This window comes from Sphaerodactylus townsendi, linkage group LG03 (assembly GCF_021028975.2).
Source record: "Sphaerodactylus townsendi isolate TG3544 linkage group LG03, MPM_Stown_v2.3, whole genome shotgun sequence".
NCBI classification, from domain to species: domain Eukaryota; kingdom Metazoa; phylum Chordata; class Lepidosauria; order Squamata; family Sphaerodactylidae; genus Sphaerodactylus; species Sphaerodactylus townsendi.
In genome coordinates, this window is record NC_059427.1 from 15919150 (window position 1) to 15939191 (window position 20042).

Sequence of the window (20042 nt, forward strand, 5' to 3'; positions counted from 1 at the left end):
CCACGCGGGCCAGGGCTTTTACGGCCCTGGCCCCGGCCTGGTGGAACACTTTCTCTCCAGCTATCCGGGCCACCTCCCGGAGATCTTGATGAGTTCCGCAGAGGGCCTGTAAGCACTCGGGAGTTGTTCCGCCGGGCCTTTGGAGTAACTGTAGCCCGGCTGAGAGTATGGCGCCAAAACTGCTCGCTTAAACACATCCTAGATTTATCCCTCCCATGGAGGAGAGTCCGCTGTCTCCCTAGGGAGAGTTTTAAGGGTAAGGACTTACCGGGCGCCTTTTAGTATGCCTTTAGTATGACTTTTAGTATGACTACCGCTGTTTTAACACAATTTAATATGTTTTTAGTATGTTTTAATGATGGAGCCTTATGGGTTATTGTTATCTTATTCATTGTTGCTCCCGACTTTGTTATATTAGTTATGTTGTACACCGCCCAGAGCCCCTGGGGATGGGGCGGTATAAAAATTTAAATAATAAATAAATAATAAATAAATAAAATAATAAAATAAAATAAATAAGTTTCTGGGCTGCCCCAGTTAATTGTTTGGCAACCTGACTTTGCTTTTCTCCCCTGATTAACCCTTCCTTGGGTTGTCACACACACTCTCCCACTCAACTGGCGGGGTATTACAGGCCAGAGAAATGGGACTTCATCCTTTTATTCCTCGGGAGCCTTGTGCTGGCTCTGCCTCCTTGCGGTGTGTCCCACTGAGCTCAGGTAGGAACAGACGGGACTACCTTTTGCACTCTCCCCTTGCTTTGCCTTTGGAAATGTGCTTCAGAGCCAGGACAGGATAACAGCAGGGTACAGAAATCAGACGTCTGGCATTCAACTTGTAAAGGTTAAAAAGGGAACCATGGAAGAAAAAGAAGAAGAAGAAGAGTTTGGATTTATATCCCCCCCTTCTCTCCTGAAGGAGACTCAAAGGGGCTTACAATCTCCTTGCCCTTCCCCCCTCACAACAAACACCCTGTGAGGTAGGTGGGGCTGAGAGGAGAGTCTCCGGTGAGAAGCTGTAGCCCAGAGCTAGCCCAAAGGTCACCCAGCTGGCATGTGTGGGGAGTGTACAGGCTAATCTGAATTCCCCAGATAAGCCTCCACAGCTCAGGCGGCAGAGCTGGGAATCAAACCCGGTTTCTCCAGATTAGATACACGAGCTCTTAACCTCCGACGCCACTGCTGCTTCTCCTCCCTGACGTTTTATATGAAAAGCCACGTTTTCAGGGTAGCAGATTCTCAAAGTGGGGTGTGCAGAACGTAGAAACATGGCTGTATCTTTCCACCACATGGTATTACCATACTGACAGAGTGAAAGAGTGCGGCCACGCTGTACCTTGCGGACAGGGATGTAGTCTCCCTCGCTGGAGGTGATGTCCACCTCGATGCACTCCATCAGCCCCTCCAGCTGCTCTCGCACGTCCCTGGCTCGCCTCATGGAACGGAACTGGATGAAGTTCTCATAGCACCACTGCATGGAGTGACCACTCTCCACCCACTGCAGAAAGTCAGAGGTAAGACAAGTTCAGTCCAGGGGACAGCCATTTCCTGGGGTGCCCTGCCCTGCTGCTGGCTTAACTGTAGGCTTGAGCAAGATCACGCACCACCTGCCCATCCCTACCTGCCACGGCCACTTCTGCAACCATTCGGTGTCAGTAATTCAGGGAACAGCCGTTGCCTGATGCCTCCTGAAAATCCCTGAGTCCCCACCCACTCCAGTAAGCACCTACAAGCAACTTTAGTACTTAATTTTTTTATCTATCATTAAACTTAACAAAAAGCTTATTCCTGTCCCTGATCTCGTTCCATTCCCTCTTTCCTCTCTTCCCCGGTGTCCTGATTTTCGTTGTATATTGGCATCTGTTTTTAGAAAAGCTGATGTCGGATGTCAATTTTGTTTTTAAACTGGTATTTTTTAACTGAAATGTTGGAAGCCGCCCTGTGCCCATGAAGGAAGGGGGGATACAAAACCAATAAACGAATTGAAATAATCGGCATGCCAGACTGGATTTAGATCCCTCCTGTACCCATGAAGTTCACTGGGTAATCTCAGCCCAGCCTGTCCCCTTGGGGTAGAAGACAAAGCTGGTGCATCCTCCAGTTCTTTGAAGCTTTGAAGAACTAGACCAGCCCGGGACTTAAACAGCCACAGATGCCTGAAGAACTCTGAGCACGCACGCACGCACGCACGCACGCACGCACGCACGCGCCAGTCCACTCTTCTTACAATCAAGGGCAACAAGGATGATTGAGGGACTGGAGCACCTTCCCTATGAGGAGAGGGTGGGAGGAGCTTCGCAAGCGTTTGGGACTCTTTCGTTTGGAGAGGAGACGGCTGAGGGGGGATATGATTGAAGTCTATAAATTATTATGCATGTGGTAGGAAATGCTTGACAGAGAGAAATTTTTCTCTCTTTCTCACAATACTAGAACCAGGGGGGCATTCATTGAAAATGCTGGGGGGGGGGGGGAATTAGGACTAATAAAAGTGAAACACTTCTTCATAATGCTAACGTGTGATTGGTGCTTTGGAATATGCTGCCACAGGGAGGTGGTGATGGTCCGCTTAACCTGGGATAGCTTTAAAGGGGGGGCTCTGGAGCAGGATTTGAAATGGAGGAGAAGTCGATTTATGGCTACCAATCTTGATCCTCTTTGATCTGAGATTGCAAATGCCTTAGCAGACCAGGTGCTCGGGAGCAACAGCCGCAGAAGGCCATTGCTTTCACATCCTGCACATGAGCTCCCAAAGGCACCTGGTGGGCCACTGCGAGTAGCAGAGAGCTGGACTAGATGGACTCTGGTCTGATCCAGCTGGCTTGCTCTTATGTTCTTATGTTCTTCTCCAAAGCTTATCAGCTCCTCCTGACCTGATTGTACACATTGAGAAGCACCAGGTGATCCCCACCAGGCAGGAAGAAATTCATGCGGGCGTTGTCAGCATGGACCACTTTGTCTTTGGGCCGGTAGAAGATGGCATTGTTGACTGACAGCATGGCAGCAATGGTCAGGATCTGCTCGGAGCATTTGTACCTGAACAATCACACCCAGTGGACAAAAGGGAGAAGTGTTAGGGTCTGGCAGAATAGCAGCTGATTGGGGAACAAAAGAAACTTGAAAAGAATATATATATAATCCAGGGACACAAAAGAAACGTGTGCCCTAAACTGATGCAACCTTTCCCCCCCGCCTCCCCAAGCATATTGCTTTTCACCAAGGCTACGACAGAAATCAGGCAAAGAAAGCTTCCAGCGCTTTCAAAGGCAGTGTAAACAGTAAAATGCCCTAGATCGGTGATGGCAAACCTCTGGTACGGGTGCCAGAGGTGGCACTCGGAGCCCTCTCTGTGGGCACATGCAAACAGAGTTCGTCATATGGGGGAGGAATCCCCCCCCCCCCCACATCTAGGCTGGCCTGGGCTGCTGGGCTCGAATATTAGCATTAAACCTAAGACCTAGTTTTAAGGAAGCAGTGTAGGTAACCCTGTAAATCGCTGTTAAAGCCCACTGATTTTCATGCAAAGAACCAAAGTGCAATCCTTTACCTGGGAGTAACCTCGGTTGCTGGCAATGGGGCTTGCTTCTGAGCAAACCCTCCTAGGGCCATGATTCACCTGTTAGAAGAGTTGCGTGGTTGCTTCAAAGCAAAGCCAACAACTACCACCAAGCTCCTAACCAACCGTTTTTTCTAAACTAAAACCTCAGTATTCAGGTTAAATTGCCGTGTTGGCACTTTGCGATAAGTAAGTGGGTTTTGGGTTGCAGTTTGGGCACTCGGTCTCGAAAAGGTTCGCCATCACTGCCCTAGATTGAGCTATATGTTCAAAACGGGTTGAGTCATCTTGAGAAAACGAATTAGCTTTTCAATGACACTCGTTGACAGATCTTCTCCTGGTCTGTCCCTCCCTCCCCCACCCATAATGCCAAGCCATTTTGGATCTAGCCAGAAGGCTAATTCAGTGGGTGGGGTGATTGCACACACAAAAAAGCAACAGAAAGGCAGCCAATCCAAGACAAGCTGAAAAATGATAGGGAGTTGGGTGCTGTGTGGTTTCCGGGCTGTATGGCCGTGTTCTAGCAGCATTCTCTCCTGATGTTTCGCCTGCATCTGTGGCTGGCATCTTCAGAGGATCAGAGGAAACCACACAGCACCCAAGTGATTCCGGCCGTGAAAGCCTTCGACAATACAATGATAGGGAGGATTTTCACAATTCAGAGGGACTGTTTTCTGTAAAAATAAAATTAATCTTCCAGCCTGCAAATTTTGGCATGTATCCAACCATCCCATGCATGTAAGTTTTCCTGTGTTCCTCTCCTTTCCTGCACCTCCTCTCGAACCCTGGAAAGATTGTTTATGGGGTCAAGGGGTCCATGCAGCCGTGTGGCCTGGGTGACTGGAGAAATAAGGAGCAAAAGGATGAAACTGACCCTTTGTGGCATAGGAGGTTAAGAGCTTGTGTATCTAATCTGGAGGAACCGGGTTTGATTCCCAGCTCTGCCGCCTGAGCTGTGGAGGTTTATCTGTGGAATTCAAATTAGCCTGTACACTCCCACAAACGCCAGCTGGGTGACTTTGGGCTAGTCACAGCTTTCTGGAGCTCTCTCAGCCCCACCCACCTCAGAGGGTGTTTGTTGTGAGGGTGGGAAGGGCAAGGAGATTGTGAGCCCCTTTGAGTCTCCTGCAGGAGAGAAAGGGGGGGGGATATAAATCCAAACTCTTCTTCTTCTTCTTCTTCTTCTTCTTCTTCTTCTTCTTCTTCTTCTTCTTCTTCTTCTTCTTTTCCTCAGTGAAGCTGTAACTGCAGTACAGGAAGAAGGAGCAATTTCACCCCCTTGGCCTTTCTCACTCTAGCCCAACCCAAGCAGCTAGTCCAGTCCATGGGTGCCATGACCCTCGGGAATGCTCTTTCCATGTGTCAGAAGGGCCTTGCAGAAATGGAGACAAATGTAGGAACACTCCTTATTCGGTGCCAAGCAATACTGCTGTATAATGGTTGGAGTATCAGACTAGGATTATTTATTTATTTTTTAGGCTGCCTCTTCCCATCGAGTTGGGCTCAAAGGCAGCTCACGTCGATCAACGCACAAACACAGCAATACAACAGGACATCCATTGACCAAGTCAAACCCAATTTCCAATTTAGGCACCATAAATAACAATATGCCTGGAAGACCCAGATAAGAACCCCAGCTCTATCAAGGAAGCTTGCCAGGCGGCCTCAGGCCAAACCCCGCAGGGTTGTTGTGAGGATAAAATGGAGAAAGGCTGTGTATGAACGAAGTAAATTAAGGCAAAGGGCAGCCGGCCCAAGATGCAATATCAAAAGACAGTGGGCTCTATCTAGCTGTGTCGTTACTCTTAATTGCTTACTGGTGTTGAGGAAATTGGAATTTCCTGGGAAGGTTATGAAAGGGAGCCAAACAGGAGGCCCGGCACTGAGAGACGCACGGTCACAAGACACACGAAGGAGAGGAAGCCGGACTAGCCAAGTAGCATTGATGGCAAAGAGGCTGAAGGGGGCTGAGAAAGACTCACTGTTCTGAAGCCAGAATCATCTTGGACAGCATCGGATCCACAGGAAGCTCCGCCATCTTCCGGCCCAACTGCATGCGCAACAAAGGATGGTCAAGCTTGGTCTCATTTAACAGCCCCTCAGATCTCAATTCAAAAGGTAGAATTGATACACAGACAAAAGTCTCACAGCGATTTAGGACCAATTAAAAAAAGAGCACCCCAAAACATCAGAAGCCAGTTGGGATATGATAGTGAGGCGCCAGGCTTGAGCTTGAGGCGAACTGAATTCTCAAATCCCCCCCTCAGGCATGAGTCTCCTTGGCTGACTTTTGGCCGGTTACCTTCCAGCCTAAGCCACTAAAGACTGTGGAGATAACACAACAGATGCCCCCCACCCTCCACACCAGCTCGTTGAAGAACGGGTGTAAGGTGGAAATGCAAACACTGGTGATTTTTTGGGAGGGAGAAAGGGGCACCTAACTCCACAATATGACAGGCTTTTATTTAACAGTGGGTCGGGGGGGGGGGGGGCGTTGCCTCTTGATGTTTCTTCTGCCCACCCCCCTGCCTATGACCTCTCAAGCTGAAGAAGATTCTCCTCAGGATTTTTCTCGAGTCTTCTCCCCGACGTACACCCTTTCTTTCTAATTGTTCTAATTAAAGTGTGCTAATGCTGACACACACTTTGGCCCGTTTTGTGCCCTTAGGATGTAGTGGGAAGTCAACTAAATAACTGCCACATAAACGGCTAAAGGATTCAGCACCTCTATTCCCGCTGTCGAGCCTTTGCCCTCCCTCTAGAATTGGCAATGATGACCACCGGTGAGAGCTGGCTAAGGACTAAGCACCAAGAATAAGGTGGAATCTTAAAATACCCCAGTCTAGAACCTGTTTCGCTACCTGTCCCAGTATGCCACGTTTTCAAAGCTCGTCCAGGATTAGTAGAGAGATGTGTATTGAACCCACTGTGGTGGAAGAGAGGTTGAGGTCTCTGCTGAGGTCTTGTCACAAGGTGATGGACCACTATCCTGGATGGGGCAGTCAGGAAGAGGGACATCGTAGTCCCGTGGTGGCGAACCTTTGGCACTCCAGATGTTATGGACTACAATTCCCATCAGCCCCTGCCAGCATGGCCTCATCTGGGTAGTAATGGGGAGATGCTGACCGGAGGCCCCAAACCTCCGTTCCCACTTCTCCAACTTTCCCCACTGGAGAAGAGGACAGTCAGCTTGCAAAACCAGTCTGGAGCCCTGACCAAGAAGATGGGTCTGAACCCAAGTAAGCTTACCTTGGTGAGCTCGCCAAGGTGGTTGAGGGCCCCCAGTGCATAGAGCTGCTCCAGGGCTAGAACCAGCGTTTCATGGGGAGGCGGATCCATGAAGTCAAAATGGATGAGGTCATTGATTCCTGAAGGGGAAGATGGAGGAAGGCTGGGCTAAGGAAATTGCATGCAAGTCCCTCCCCTCCCAAGCATTTGCATTGCCACAGAGAACACATGAAGCTGCCTTACACTGAATCAGATCCTTACACTTGATCAGAACAAGGTCATACTGGTTGCTCCGACAAGCGGCGCTTCTCCAGTGTTTCAGGCAGAGGGCTATCTCTCCTGCTCCCTGATCCTTTTAAATGGGGATGTCAGGGTTGAACCACGGGGTATACATTGAAAACCAGGGGGCATACATTGAAAATGCTGGGGGGAAGAATTAGGACTAATAAAAGGAAACACTTCTTCACGCAACGTGTGATTGGTGTTTGGAATATGCTGCCACAGGAGGTGGTGATGGCCACTCACCTGGATAGCTTTAAAAGAGGCTTGGAAAGATTTATGGAGGAGAAGTCGATCTCTGGCTACCAATCTTGATCCTCCTTGATCTGAGATTGCAAATGCCTTAGCAGACCAGGTGCTCGGGAGCAACAGCCGCAGCAGGCCATTGCTTTCACATCCTGCATGTGAGCTCCCAAAGGCACCTGGGGGGCCACTGCGAGTAGCAGAGAGCTGGACTAGATGGACTCTGGTCTGATCCAGCTGGCTTGTTCTTATGAACATGGGACCTTCTCCATGGAAAGCAGATGCCCCACTGCTGAGCTACCCAGTGGGAAAACCTTCACACCACCTAGCGGGATGGAGCATGCAACATCGCCACCTTAGACTGCCTACCCAGGCTCTTGAGCAGCAGCACGACGTTGCCCAGGTTGGTCCTCTGAATCTCTGGCACGGTGGTCTCTTCCATCTCGTTCTTGTAGGCCCAGGCCGTGTAGAGGCGGAAGCACTTCCCGGCAGCCACGCGGCCAGCTCGGCCTGCTCTCTGGTTGGCAGAAGCCTGCCGGGGATAACAGCATCGAAGTGAGGGAGAGGGCCTCGTGGTGGAATCTTTACCTGTTTGCTTGTGTTACTTGTAGCCTGCCTTTCTCAGAGTCTCAAGGTGGATCACACAATGTAAATCAAGAGGAGGAAACATCAGGTGAACATGGCAGAATCTGTCCTGACAATGTTCAAGGATAAAAACAAGGGGGGGGGGGGGGGAGGGGTTGTTGTTACAAGAACTAGCAATTATTCAGTGAAATAAACAGGCCTGCATGAGAGTTTTTTAAAAAGTCACAGCAAAAAACATTGGAGGAATTTTCTATTACATATCGTGTTTCCCCGAATATAAGACAGTGTCTTATATTAATTTTTGCCCCCAATGATGCGCTATGTCTTATTTTCAGGGGATGTCTTATTTTTCCTGTGTTCTGTTCGTCAGGCATGCTTCCAAACAAAAACTTTGCTACATCTTACTTTCGGGGGATGCCTTATATTTCGCACCTCAGCAAAACCTCTACTACGTCTTATTTTTCGGGGATGACTTATATTAGGGGAAACAGGGTAGTTCTGTGTTGCACTGACTTTGCCTTTACTGGGGACACCACCTGCCTGTTTTTGGTAACTAATTAAGATGACCTAGCTCAGTGGTGGCGAACCTTTGGCACTGCAGATGTTATGGACTACAATTCCCATCAGCCCCTGCCACCATGGCCAATTGGCCTAGAATGTTTAGAATAGCTCAACTTTCACTTGGATGAATCCAACATTCCTTGTTTAACTGTAAAAAAAAGCAAGTTTGAAAAATGTGTGCAGAGTTCAGCGAAGGTTGAAAAATTATGAACCAGGAGACGGGTGGAGATGGCACAGAAAATGCCATCCGAGGCATTTAGAAACAGCTTGAAATTTTCATGAGGATCTTCAGATCCACAAGGATCAGAAACTTGCCTTTGAACTATGCCCCCCAAATTTAAATCTTTGGAATGCAAATTCTTCCCAGAGGAATTCTGTGTGTAGAGTTGCATCACAAAATGCCTTGATTTGCTTTAAGAAGAGAAGAAGAAGAGGAGTTTGGATTTATATCCCCTCTTTCTCTCCTGCAGGAGACTCAAAGAGGCTTACAATCTCCTTGCCCTTCCCCCCTCACAACAAACACCCTGTGAGGTAGGTGGGGCTGAGAGAGCTCCGAGAAGCTGTGACTTGCCCAAGGTCACCCAGCTGGCGTGTGTGGGAGTGTACAGGCTAATCTGAATTCCCCAGAGACGCCTCCACAGCTCAGGTGGCACAGCTGGGAATCAAACCCGGTTCCTCCAGATTAGATACACGAGCTCTTAACCTCCTACGCCACTGCTGCTCCTGAAGCAGTTCGAACAGATTTAGGACCCACCAAAGAAATGCATTCATTACTTTGATGTCATCTACCCCATTATATTTCCTTGCCCAATTATCCTGTAATCTCTGCCTAATTCCTAGTCAACTGCTGGGAATCAACTAACTGGGAATCAGGCATTCTGCAGGAGACATTGCTGTAATTCAAGACGTCTCCAAGTGAGATTCCACATTACATAGTCTGGTTAAGCTCGTTTGGCTTTATAAAAACCACTGTCATGTGCATTTAATTTATCGTGCCCAGCAATTACCTCGGCAAACACACAAGCCCCTTCATCCCTTGTTACTTCACATTTAGCACACTCCCTCTCCCCAAGCATAAAGCCAGTGGGAATGAGAGAGGAAGCAGTGAGAACAGCAAACAGGACAAAGGTTTACTATCTGAAGTCCCTGCACACAAATCAGTCCAGAGGAGATGCAAGAGAGGTACAGAAGGCGGGTACCCGAGAGCAGGGGGTGACAATCAGCGACTCCATGCCTGTGCGAGCATTGTAGCTCTTCTGCTTGCAAAAGCCGGGGTCGATCACGTAAATGATGCCGTCAATGGTCAGAGAGGTCTCTGCAATGTTTGTGGCCACGACAACCTGGAGAAGGCAATAAGATGTATCACGTTAGGAAAGTTTTATCTGACACTGAGCCTGGTTGTGTCCAAAGCAGCTTAAGCTACACCCTTAGAATCAGCACCCTAAAAATCCAAAGCAAGTTTTCACGAATCCATGGCTCTCATAGCAGAAACCTCAGCATTCAAAACGAATGATACCTGAACCCTTGGTGAAAAGAGTTTGGATTTATATCCCTCCTGTAGGAGTCTCGAAGGGGCTTACAATCTCCTTGCCCTTCCCACCCTCACAACAAACACCCTCTGAGGTAGGTGGGGCTGAGAGAGCTCCGAGAAGCTGTGACTAGCCCAAGGTCACCCAGCTGGCGTGTGTGGGAGCGCACAGGCTAATCTGAATTCCTCAGATAAGCCTCCACAGCTCAGGCGGCAGAGCAGGGAATCAAACCCGGTTCCTCCAGATTAGATACACGAGCTCTTAACCCTTATACCCCTGCCTTTCTCTCCTGTAAGGAGACTCAAGATGGCCTACAATCTCCTTTCCCTTCCCCTCCCCACAACAGATACCTTGTGAGGTAGGTGGGGCTGAGAGAGTTCTGAGACTAGCCTAAGGTCATCCAGCAGGTTGCATGGGTAAGAGCAGTGAAAGAAAGCTGGTTCACCAGATAAGCTTCCGCCACTCAGGTGGAGGAGTGGGGGAATCAAACCCAGTTGTCCACCTGCTCTTAGCCATTACACCCCACTGGCTCTAGGACAGTGATGGCGAACCTTTTCGAGATCGAGTGCCCAAATTGCAACCCAAACCCCATTTGTTTATCACAAAGTGCCAACATGGCAATTTAACCTGAATACTGAGGTTTTAGTTTAGAAAAAAACAGTTGGCTCTGAGGCGTGTGTTACTCAGGAGTAAGCTTCGTGGTAGTGGCGCCACGTGGCATAGTGGTTAAGTGCTTGTGATGCCACTCACACGGTCAGGAGTTCAAGCCCCCTGTGGGTCAGATATCCTGGCAGCTGGCTCATGGTCAACTCAGCCATCCATCCATTCCTTAGTCTGTAAATGAGTACCTAGCACACAGCTAGGGGGCAAAGAGTAGCCAGGGAAAGCAATGGCAAACTACCCCACAAAAAAAAGGGCTTTCCTATGAAATTACTGCTTGCAGTGGTACCCCCCACTGGGTTGGACCACTCTAACTGAAGGGGAAACTTTACCTTTACCTAAGCTTCGTGGTAGTCAGTGGCTCTGCTTTGAAGGAACCATGCAACTCTTCCAATGGGTGAATCACGACCCTAGGAGGGTTTACTCAGAAGCAAGCCCCATTGCCAGCAACCGAGCTTGCTCCCAGGTAAAGGGTTGTGCTTTAGTTCTTCGCATGAAAATCAGTGGGGTTTAACAGCGCTTATCAGGGTCACCTACACTGCTTCCCCAAAACTAGGTCTTAGGTTTAATGCTAATAATCGAGCCCAGCAGCCCAGGACAGCCTAGATGTGGGGGGGGGGGGGGGCTGACTCTGTTTGCACGTGCCCACAGAGAGAGCTTTGAGTGCCACCTCTGGCACCCGTGCCATAGGTTCGCCACCACTGCTCTAGGAAGTCCTGTTTACAAGTTACAGAAAATGCACATGCAATCGGTGTCAGGTTTATGCTTGATTTTTCCTTATACGTGTTCTGAATCATTCTTACATTACATTCAGCACAGGCAAAGCTGAACGCATGATTTAGCCCTCATATTTATCTAAGTACCGGTCCCTGATTTCATTTGTAACGTGAATGTTCGTTGGCTCCTTCGTATGAAGAGATATACACATAGACATGCCAGAAATATTTTTGCCGCCTTGGGGACCCTATTTGGGTGGAAAGTTGGCATAGCAGCATTTTAAATAAAATCAATAAAAAATAAACAAACACTGTGCAAACGTCATGCCTTTTCCAAAAATCACCTCTACTTCTACCAAGTCTCTTCCCCATGCTCACAGTGTTGATCCCTCCAGACCAGCCATTCTCAACCAGGGTTCCGTGGTACCCTGGGGTGCCGTGAGCATGTCCCAGGGGTACCGTGGCAACACTACCGCCCCGCCCCCCTCATTTTTGTGGTGTCTCCCACCGGCGCCAGCAAGGACATGGAGCTGGCCCATGGGGCAGGGCCTGCCACAAGGTCAGCAGCCACCACCACCCACAGTGCTTCCCTTCACCCTGGGAGGGGAAGGTGGGGGGTGTGGCAAGCAGGGGCAATGGGAGGGGCAGGTGGAGGGTGGCGGCAGGGGTACCGTGAGATATGAAGAGTGAGGTTGGGAAAAGGTTGGGAAACACTGCTCCAGACAGTGGAAAGCCTGCTCCTAACAGTCAACCATTTGTTCCGTTCTAGCTTCTTAGATCCTACCTTCCTGGCCCCTGGTGGGGTCGGTTCAAAAATTTTGGCCTGCATATCAGAAGGTAGGTTGGCATAGATGGGGAGGACCAGGAGCTCTGCAATTTTGGAACCCAGGCGACGACAGCGATCCTGCAACATCTCACAGCAGGCTTCGATTTCTTCCTGCCAAGAGACAGTGGGGAGTTAGGCACACAGCGGGCTTGACACAAAAAGCCAGAAGAGGGCAGTGAAAGGGGTACTAAAGAGGACTCACCTGGCCAGTAAGGAAAACCAGGATGTCCCCTCTGGGCTGCGTAACATGGATCTGTAGCACTGACACCACACAGGCCTCCAAGTAGTCAGCCTCTGGGGCCTAAAGGCAAAGACCAGGGAGATGAGTCAGTGTGCCTGCAACAGCTTTCAGAAGACCAAGGCCACCATGCCACTCATCGAGGACACATATTCAACTTCCCTACACTTTTGGTGTCTCCTCCACAGGCTAGCTACCTTTTCCCTCTGCCATGGACTAGATCTCCCTTTCCTTATGTTATTCTGTCCAGCCAAGCCTTTTTGGTATTTCGTTCGTTTGCTCGTTTGCTCGTTTGTTCGCTCCATCCATCCATCCATCCATCCATCCATCCATCCATCCATCCATCCATCCATCCATCCATCCATCCATCCATCCATCCATCCATCCATCCATCCATCCATCCATCCATCCATCCATCCATCCATCCATCCATCCATCCATCCATCCATCCATCCATCCATCCATCCATCCATCCATCCATCCATCCATCCATCCATCCATCCATCCATCCATCCATCCATCCATCCATCCATCCATCCATCCATCCATCCATCCGGCTCCCCCAGCTTTTGCACATATGTCGCCTGCCCAACTGTGGAAAGACACCCTTTGGGTGAATTTGCACAATATTAACAAGGAATCCTCACCATAAAGTGAATTGGCCTACAGTTGTTGCAGCTTCACTGGCAGTGTGGGAGGGTGGAGAGCAAAAGGACTCTTTTATTCTTTACAGGGGGTGTGAAATTCAGAGGGTTGTTAGCCATACAAATAAGACACGGATCTCTGGCCACAAGGAGATCAACCATTCTATTAAAAGAAAAAAAAAAGATTCTCCTGGAGAGCAGGGCTTCTTTAGAAATCTTGGCTGAAGCCATCTTACTACACTCAATACCACAAGGTTCACTTACCACCTCTTCTTTCACCCTAACCCTAACACTGGCCCCAGTGGCAGATAGGAAGGCGCTCCAAAGGGTGATCACTACTGCACAGAGGATTATCGGCTGTCCTCTCCCCTCCTTGGAAGAACTCTATAATTCCCGAAGCCTAAAGAAAGCCCAAAATATTCTGAGAGACCCGTCTCATCCAGCACACTCTCTTTTGGAACTGTTACCATCTGGCAGACGATACAGGTCTATCAAAACTAGGACAAAGAGGCTTAGAGACAGCTTCTACTCAAGAGCTGTGGCAATGCTGAATTCCGTGGCTTCGTGTTGATGTGTTTGGGGCTGTGTAGGGATGGGTGGAGGAAGGGGAAAGTGAGGATGGGGTATGAGTCTGAAATTGTGTGCATCGAGGAATGCTGCTGTAAATTTCGTTGTGCGTGCACAATGACAATAAAATGTTTATGCTTACTGGGTCTGTGGCTGAGACCATCCACTAGTCCTAATTGTTCATCTTCTTGGCCTCCCAATTTCCATCCAATTGCCACCCTGCACATTTGTGCATTCCCGCTTTGCCCCTTGCCTCCCATCCCCCACCTCCCACCCCAAGTATAGAATCAGAGTAACTGGGAATGGGGTTGAAGTAAATGACTAGGCTTCTGGTCTTGGATTACTACTAGGCCACCATCCTATGTATTTGAGATTTAGATTTTTGGGTATAATTTATATTTTACTGACTTTCTAATTCTTATGAAAGCAGCCCTGAGCCCAGCTTTGACTGGGAAGGGTGGGGTATAAATACAATAAAATTTTTAAAAATAAAATAAAGAACAGAGATTCTCCTGGAGCCAGAAAGTTACATCTGGCTCTGTGAGACAACGGACATGCCTTATGGAAGAAGAATGTTTGGAAGTTCCTCATTCCCTAGAAAGGCTATGAAAACTTGAGGTGTTGAAAAAATCTAGGCATGTGTTTGGGGCTTTCCCCACTACAGAAGGGAGCTAAGGTCGACTCGGTTCCCTTCAGCGGAGGGCGATTCCAGGCTGTCCCCACAGCATCTGAGTTGGCACCCTGGGACCGAGCTAAGTGGGCGGGATCATCTTGGTGCCTGTTTCGCTCCTCGATCGTGACTGGCGCTTGTGTTATGGCGGGAAATGGGAGCGTTCTTTCTTTCTTTTTTTAAAATAGTTTTTACAGTTTACAGTTACATGCGCTTTCTGCCCGCCATGACTCTCCCGTTCTGCGCATGCCACAAAAGCGGCTCGTGATTGGTTGGACGGATGAGGTGTCATTTCGATGCTTCCCCACTTTGAAGCTTCAAAGCGGTATCGACCTTGTTCCGGCAGAAAAGTGTAGTTCATAACTGCGACAAGGATGTCGCAGTTCTGAGGGGAGGGGGGAGAAACTGAGACAAAACAATGTTGAGCTCGGTGGCAGTAGGAATTCACTGAGGCGAAACTAGGTAGAAACCAGTTCAACTCTGTCAGTGGGGAAAGCCCCTTGGGGGGGGGGGGGGAATCCTTTGGAAGGGCTTCAGGGCTGGGGAAGGTATAGACGGGATGGAAAGGTGGATCCTGTCTCAAACCTCTCTAAATCAGCAGGCCAAGCAGGGGCTGCCCCCTTTGGGGCTACAATGACATTCCCTGTTCCTATGCTTCTCAACAACCTGTTATGTGTGAGATGCAGGAAAAGCTTGGGAAACAATGCACACATACAGACAGATTATCAGGGTAGTCCAAACTGAAGTGAGAGGAATTAAGTTAAATCAGGGGAAATCCCAATATTGAAACACACAAGGTTGACTGCATTCCACATCACCAATTCAATTTTGAACACAGGAATCAGCATTCAGAGACCCTTGATTCGTTTTGTGTGTGTGTTTTTTAATGAAATTTCTAGAGCTTGAGCTTAAGACAGATCTATGGGCACAGATCCTGTGACGTGGCTCTGCTTCCTCGGTCACCATCTCTCTCACTTTCTGTCTCTCCCCTTCTCACACACCCACTCCACTGTCTTCTCTTCCTGCCATCCCCGCTGACCTTAGTGTAGTAGATGTCAACAGGGAAGCGGCGCCCAGGGATGCGAAAGATGGGGGCGTCGTCAAAGAAGGTGGAGAAGCGCTCCGTGTCCAGGGTTGCGCTGGCAATCAGCACCTTCAGCTCAGGCCGGAAGCGAGCGATGTCCTTGATCAGCCCAAAGAGGATGTCTGTGTGCAGCGTCCGCTCGTGCGCCTCATCTATGATGATGACACTAGGGAGGAAGTTGGGGGGAGCTTGTACTATAGCAAGAGTGCTGCTTATCACTGATAAGGCACTTGCAGGTCTGCAGACTTTGATGTATCCATCCCCAAGAACGCCAGCCTTCAACTGCGTGTCAGGATCATGCCTTTGTACTAATATAACCAATGCTGTTTGATCTGTATTTCGTTTGTAACAATCCTGACTTAGGTTTATGGCTTCTTCGCAACCTCTAGACGAGCCATTCTCAACCAAGGTTCCGTGGTACCCTGGGGTGCCGTGAGCATGTCCCAAGGGTACCGCGGCAACACTACCGCCCGCCCCCCCCCCATTTCTGTGGTGTCTCCCACAGGCGTCAGCAAGGACATGGGGCTGGCCCATGGGGCAGGGCCTGCCGCAAGGTCAGCAGCCAACCCCCCCCCCCATGCTTCCCTTCACCCTGGGAGGGGAAGGTGGGGGTGTGGCAAGCAGGGGAGGGGAAGGTGGGGGGTGGCGGCAGGGGTACCATGAGATATGAAGAGTGAGGTCAAGGGTACCCTGACCTCAAAAAGGTTGGGAAACACTGCTCTAGACAGCTAGACCTCACCTGACTGGAGTCTGGCATGCCAGCATCCTGAGCAAGTGTAATTGTTATCCTGTCTCTGGGATGCCAGCCAGGTAGCTCATTGTAGTTATCAGAATTGACAGAGAAACCTTGGTACCGAGCACAACCGAAAGTAACTTTTACCAGATGTTGTGCTCTGGGAAAGCAGGAGGGGGGATCTGACTGTAATAAATGTGTGTCAAATGGCCAGTTCCCCAGAACTGGCTTCTTCACGTGTATACGTGATCTATGTATCCACAATTAAAGACTACTGAGCAATATACCAGAGTCTGATTATTGGAACGAGATTCAGAGATCTAACACTGAGGAAACCTCCCCAGACCACAGAATGAACCTTTCCTGGTTCAAGCCAAACATGTCCCATCCACTGGACTGCACCACGTTAGAGGGGCATGTAAATGCCACCCTTGCATTAACTCGTGGCACTGGTATAAGGACCCTGGGCTGACTGCTTTGGTTCTAGATCAGTGGTTCCCACCTTTTTTTCCCACTTGCATACCCCTTGGCAACCCTAAAATTGTACCCCCATGTTAGAAAATTCATTAGGCATTTTTTTCCGCATAACCCCACCCCCCCTCACAAAACACTTTGGCATGTACCCCAGGTTGGGAATCACTGTTCTAGTGTATGACAACACTTGCTCAGTCATCTGTTAGACTAAGGGTGGACATGGTAGGAAGATATAAAATTATGCACAAGGTGGAGGAAGTGGATAGAAAGAACTTTTTTCTATCCCCCCTCCCCCCCATCATACTAGAACAGGGGTAGGGAACCTGCGGCTCGAGAGTCGCATGCGGCTCTTCTGCCCTTGCACTGCGGCTCCACGAGCCGAGCCGCCGGCCCCATTCTTGCCCGCCCTGCAGGCAGCAGGGTGGGCGCATCCATGCGCTTCTCAGAATGAGTGGAGTAAAAGGTAAAAAACCCAATATATACAGTGTTATCTTTATTTTAAATGTCAAAAATTATTTGCGGCTCCAAGTGTTTTCTTTTCCTGTGGAAAACGGGTCCAAATGGCTCTTTGAGTGTTAAAGGTTCCCTAGCCCTGTACTAGAACTTGGGGGAAGCACCCAGTGAAATTGACAAGCAATAAAAGTTCAGGATAGACCAAAAAAAGTACATATTCACTCCAAGAGTAATTAACTTGGGAATTCAAGATCACAGGATGCAGTGGTAGCTATCAGTTCAAAAGGTTGTTAGACAGATCCATGGAAGATGATAGGTCCCTCAGTGGCTGGTTATTGGCTCCCTACAGTCATTCTTTGGCTCACTGCCACCTTGCTGAAACATTCTTCCTAAGGTGAAATAGTTTGATTAAGGCGCCATCTGTGTATAATATGTATCAGTTTAGTTCTATTATTTTAATTATATTTTCAAGCCATGTGTCTGTGCTTGATGTCAGCAAAAGAGTCAAAGCTGCTGCCCACCTGTAGCTGCTCAGGTCTGGTTCAGTGAGGAACTCCCTCAGCAACATCCCATCTGTCATGTATTTCAACACTGTCCGCTCCGAGGTGCAGTCCTCAAAACGGATGCTATAACCCACCTGCAGGAAGACATTATTTAGACACAAGGTTACTACGAAGACACTCTTACTGCCCCCCACTGGAGCAGGTTCAAGAGGAGACACATGTAGGTCAGGACTTGGAAGATGGGAAGACTGTCATTATACCCCAGGCTAGGGCGGGGGTGCCCAACTCAAGCCCAAGATGGTCCACAAAACGAACATAAGATAAGATCTAGCCTGCTGGATCAGACCAGAGTCCATCTAGTCCAGCTCTCTGCTACTCGCAGTGGCCCACCAGGTGCCTTTGGGAGCTCACATGCAGGATGTGAAAGCAATGGTTCACAAGCGGCCTGTTGCTCCCGAGCACCTGGTCTGTTAAGGCATTTGCAATCTCAGATCAAGGAGGATCAAGATTGGTAGCCATAGATCGACTTCTCCTCCATAAATCTGTCCAAGCCCCTTTTAAAGCTATCCAGGTGAGTGGCCATCACCACCTCCTGTGGCAGCATATTCCAAACACCAATCACACGTTGCGTGAAGAAGTGTTTCCTTTTATTAGTCCTAATTCTTCCCCCCAGCATTTTCAATGGATGCCCCCTGGTTCTAGTATTGTGAGAAAGAGAGAAAAATGTCTCTCTGTCAACATTTTCTACCCCATGCATAATTTTATAGACTTCAATCATATCCCCCCTCAGACGTCTCCTCTCCAAACTAAAAGAACTCAAGTAAGAGAACTTGAAGGGCAACAAAGGTCCTTTTGACAAATGCGACGTCCACTCCCCATTACAAAAGGGCAATGAAGTGCTACCCCTGGTCACAAGAGACAATAAGCAACTATGCTTGCTGTGCTGTTGCTAGACTGAGAACAGAAAATGTCCAGTGACCACCAGACAGAGCGTGGATCCCATTCACAAAATCTGAGTGCCATTTAACTGTGTTAACATCGCTTCCCACTTTTCCAGATCAACTGCCATGAAGAAAGACTTGGTCTTCCCAGTTACAAACCATCTTTAGGCAAAGCCCAACACCTTGGTGTTAGAACGATTACTAGAAAGGTTAAACTGAAGAGCGGCTGACTGAACCAGGGGAATGACATGTGACTCTCCCTCCCCAACCACGTACTTCGTTTCCAAGTTTGACCCCCATTTCCTGCGACACGCGAGCAGCAACGCTCATCGCTGCCACTCGCCTGGGTTGAGTGCAGCCAATTTTCATTCCTTTCTCTGTGTACCCCTGTTGGGAGAAAAACAAAATGTTCACAACAACACGCACCACACACAGCCTGCATTCATAGAGACTGCTTGTTTCGGAAGAAGAGTTTGGATTTATATCCCCCCCTTCTCTCCTATAGGAGACTCAAAGGGGCTTACAATCTCCTTGCCCTTCTCCCCTTACAACAAATACTCTGTGAGGTAAGTGGGGCTGAGAGAGCTCCAGAAAGCTGTGACTAGCCCAAGGTCACCCAGCTGGTGTGTGTGGGAGTGCACAGGCTAATCTGAATTCCCCAGATAAGCCTCCACAGCTCAGGCGGCAGAGCGGGGAATCAAACCCGGTTCCTCCAGATCAGAGTGCACCTGCTCTCAGCCACTACGCCACTGCTGCTCTTCAGGAGCTTCTTTGCACAATGAGCGCTTAACATATGGAAATGGCTGCCATGAGAGGCAACAGCTGGTTTTAAAAGACAGATTCTAGAGCAATGGGTCTGCCCATGGCTGCTTGCCACTTCCAGAATCATTTTGCCAGCTGCTTGGAAGCAATCTGTGGGGAAAGGCTGTGGCCTTCATGAGCTTCTAGGCTTCCGAGAAGAATGTGGCTAAACCTTTGTCAGAACGGGATGCTGGGCTAGATGGAACTTCATTCATGAAATAATGAGAACTCATTCATTCTACTGATACATCAACAGGCAAGGTTGCCCTCTGCATCCCAAGAAAGGCAGGAAAAAAATTAACACCAATGGAAGCAAACAGCAAAGGGTTTTGTGCATCCACCCCACGGTCACGGAAAATGGCACAAACCTTGCAATCTGCTCAAGTCATTTTTAGCCATTGGTGCCGTACAGAACAACAACAGAAAAAGGGTCAAAAACTTAACCTCAGTAACAGAGGAAAGAACCCAAAGGTTAAGCCGAAATTGAGCCTTTTAAGATGGAAACTGCTATGCAGTGAAAATACAAATGTGATCATTTAAATTAAAATCAAAATATCAAATCAAAATATCATAGGTTTCCAAACATATAGATTAGATTAGATATTTAATTTATATACCGCCCTCCCCTGGAGGGCAGGGCGGTGCACAACATAATAAACAATAACATAATAATATGATAGGATTAATAATACAGTAGGACTAAGCAAAATAACAGAACCAATGTTACACTAGCCCCACAATGGGCCAACAATTCA

The 20042-nt window shown here is 48.7% G+C and overlaps 1 protein-coding gene across 5 annotated transcripts in view; it reads right to left on the minus strand.

The window, feature by feature from the left end:
• DHX16 (DEAH-box helicase 16) overlaps positions 1–20042 on the minus strand; it is a 31762-nt gene that overhangs the window by 2340 nt on the left and 9380 nt on the right. For all 5 annotated transcript variants that reach the window (XR_007243919.1, XR_007243921.1, XR_007243920.1 and 2 more), the window contains exons 8-18: positions 18763–18873; positions 17564–17679; positions 15338–15548; positions 12382–12480; positions 12138–12290; positions 9648–9788; positions 7672–7834; positions 6802–6920; positions 5535–5602; positions 2870–3032; positions 1336–1497 (exon numbers count right to left, since the gene is read on the minus strand). Coding sequence is in view for 2 of the 5 variants with exons in the window: in XM_048489645.1 (XP_048345602.1) it covers positions 1336–1497; positions 2870–3032; positions 5535–5602; positions 6802–6920; positions 7672–7834; positions 9648–9788; positions 12138–12290; positions 12382–12480; positions 15338–15548; positions 17564–17679; positions 18763–18873 (1506 nt within the window). In the remaining 3 variants the exon portion in view is untranslated. The remainder of the gene's footprint in view (positions 1–1335; positions 1498–2869; positions 3033–5534; positions 5603–6801; positions 6921–7671; positions 7835–9647; positions 9789–12137; positions 12291–12381; positions 12481–15337; positions 15549–17563; positions 17680–18762; positions 18874–20042) is intronic.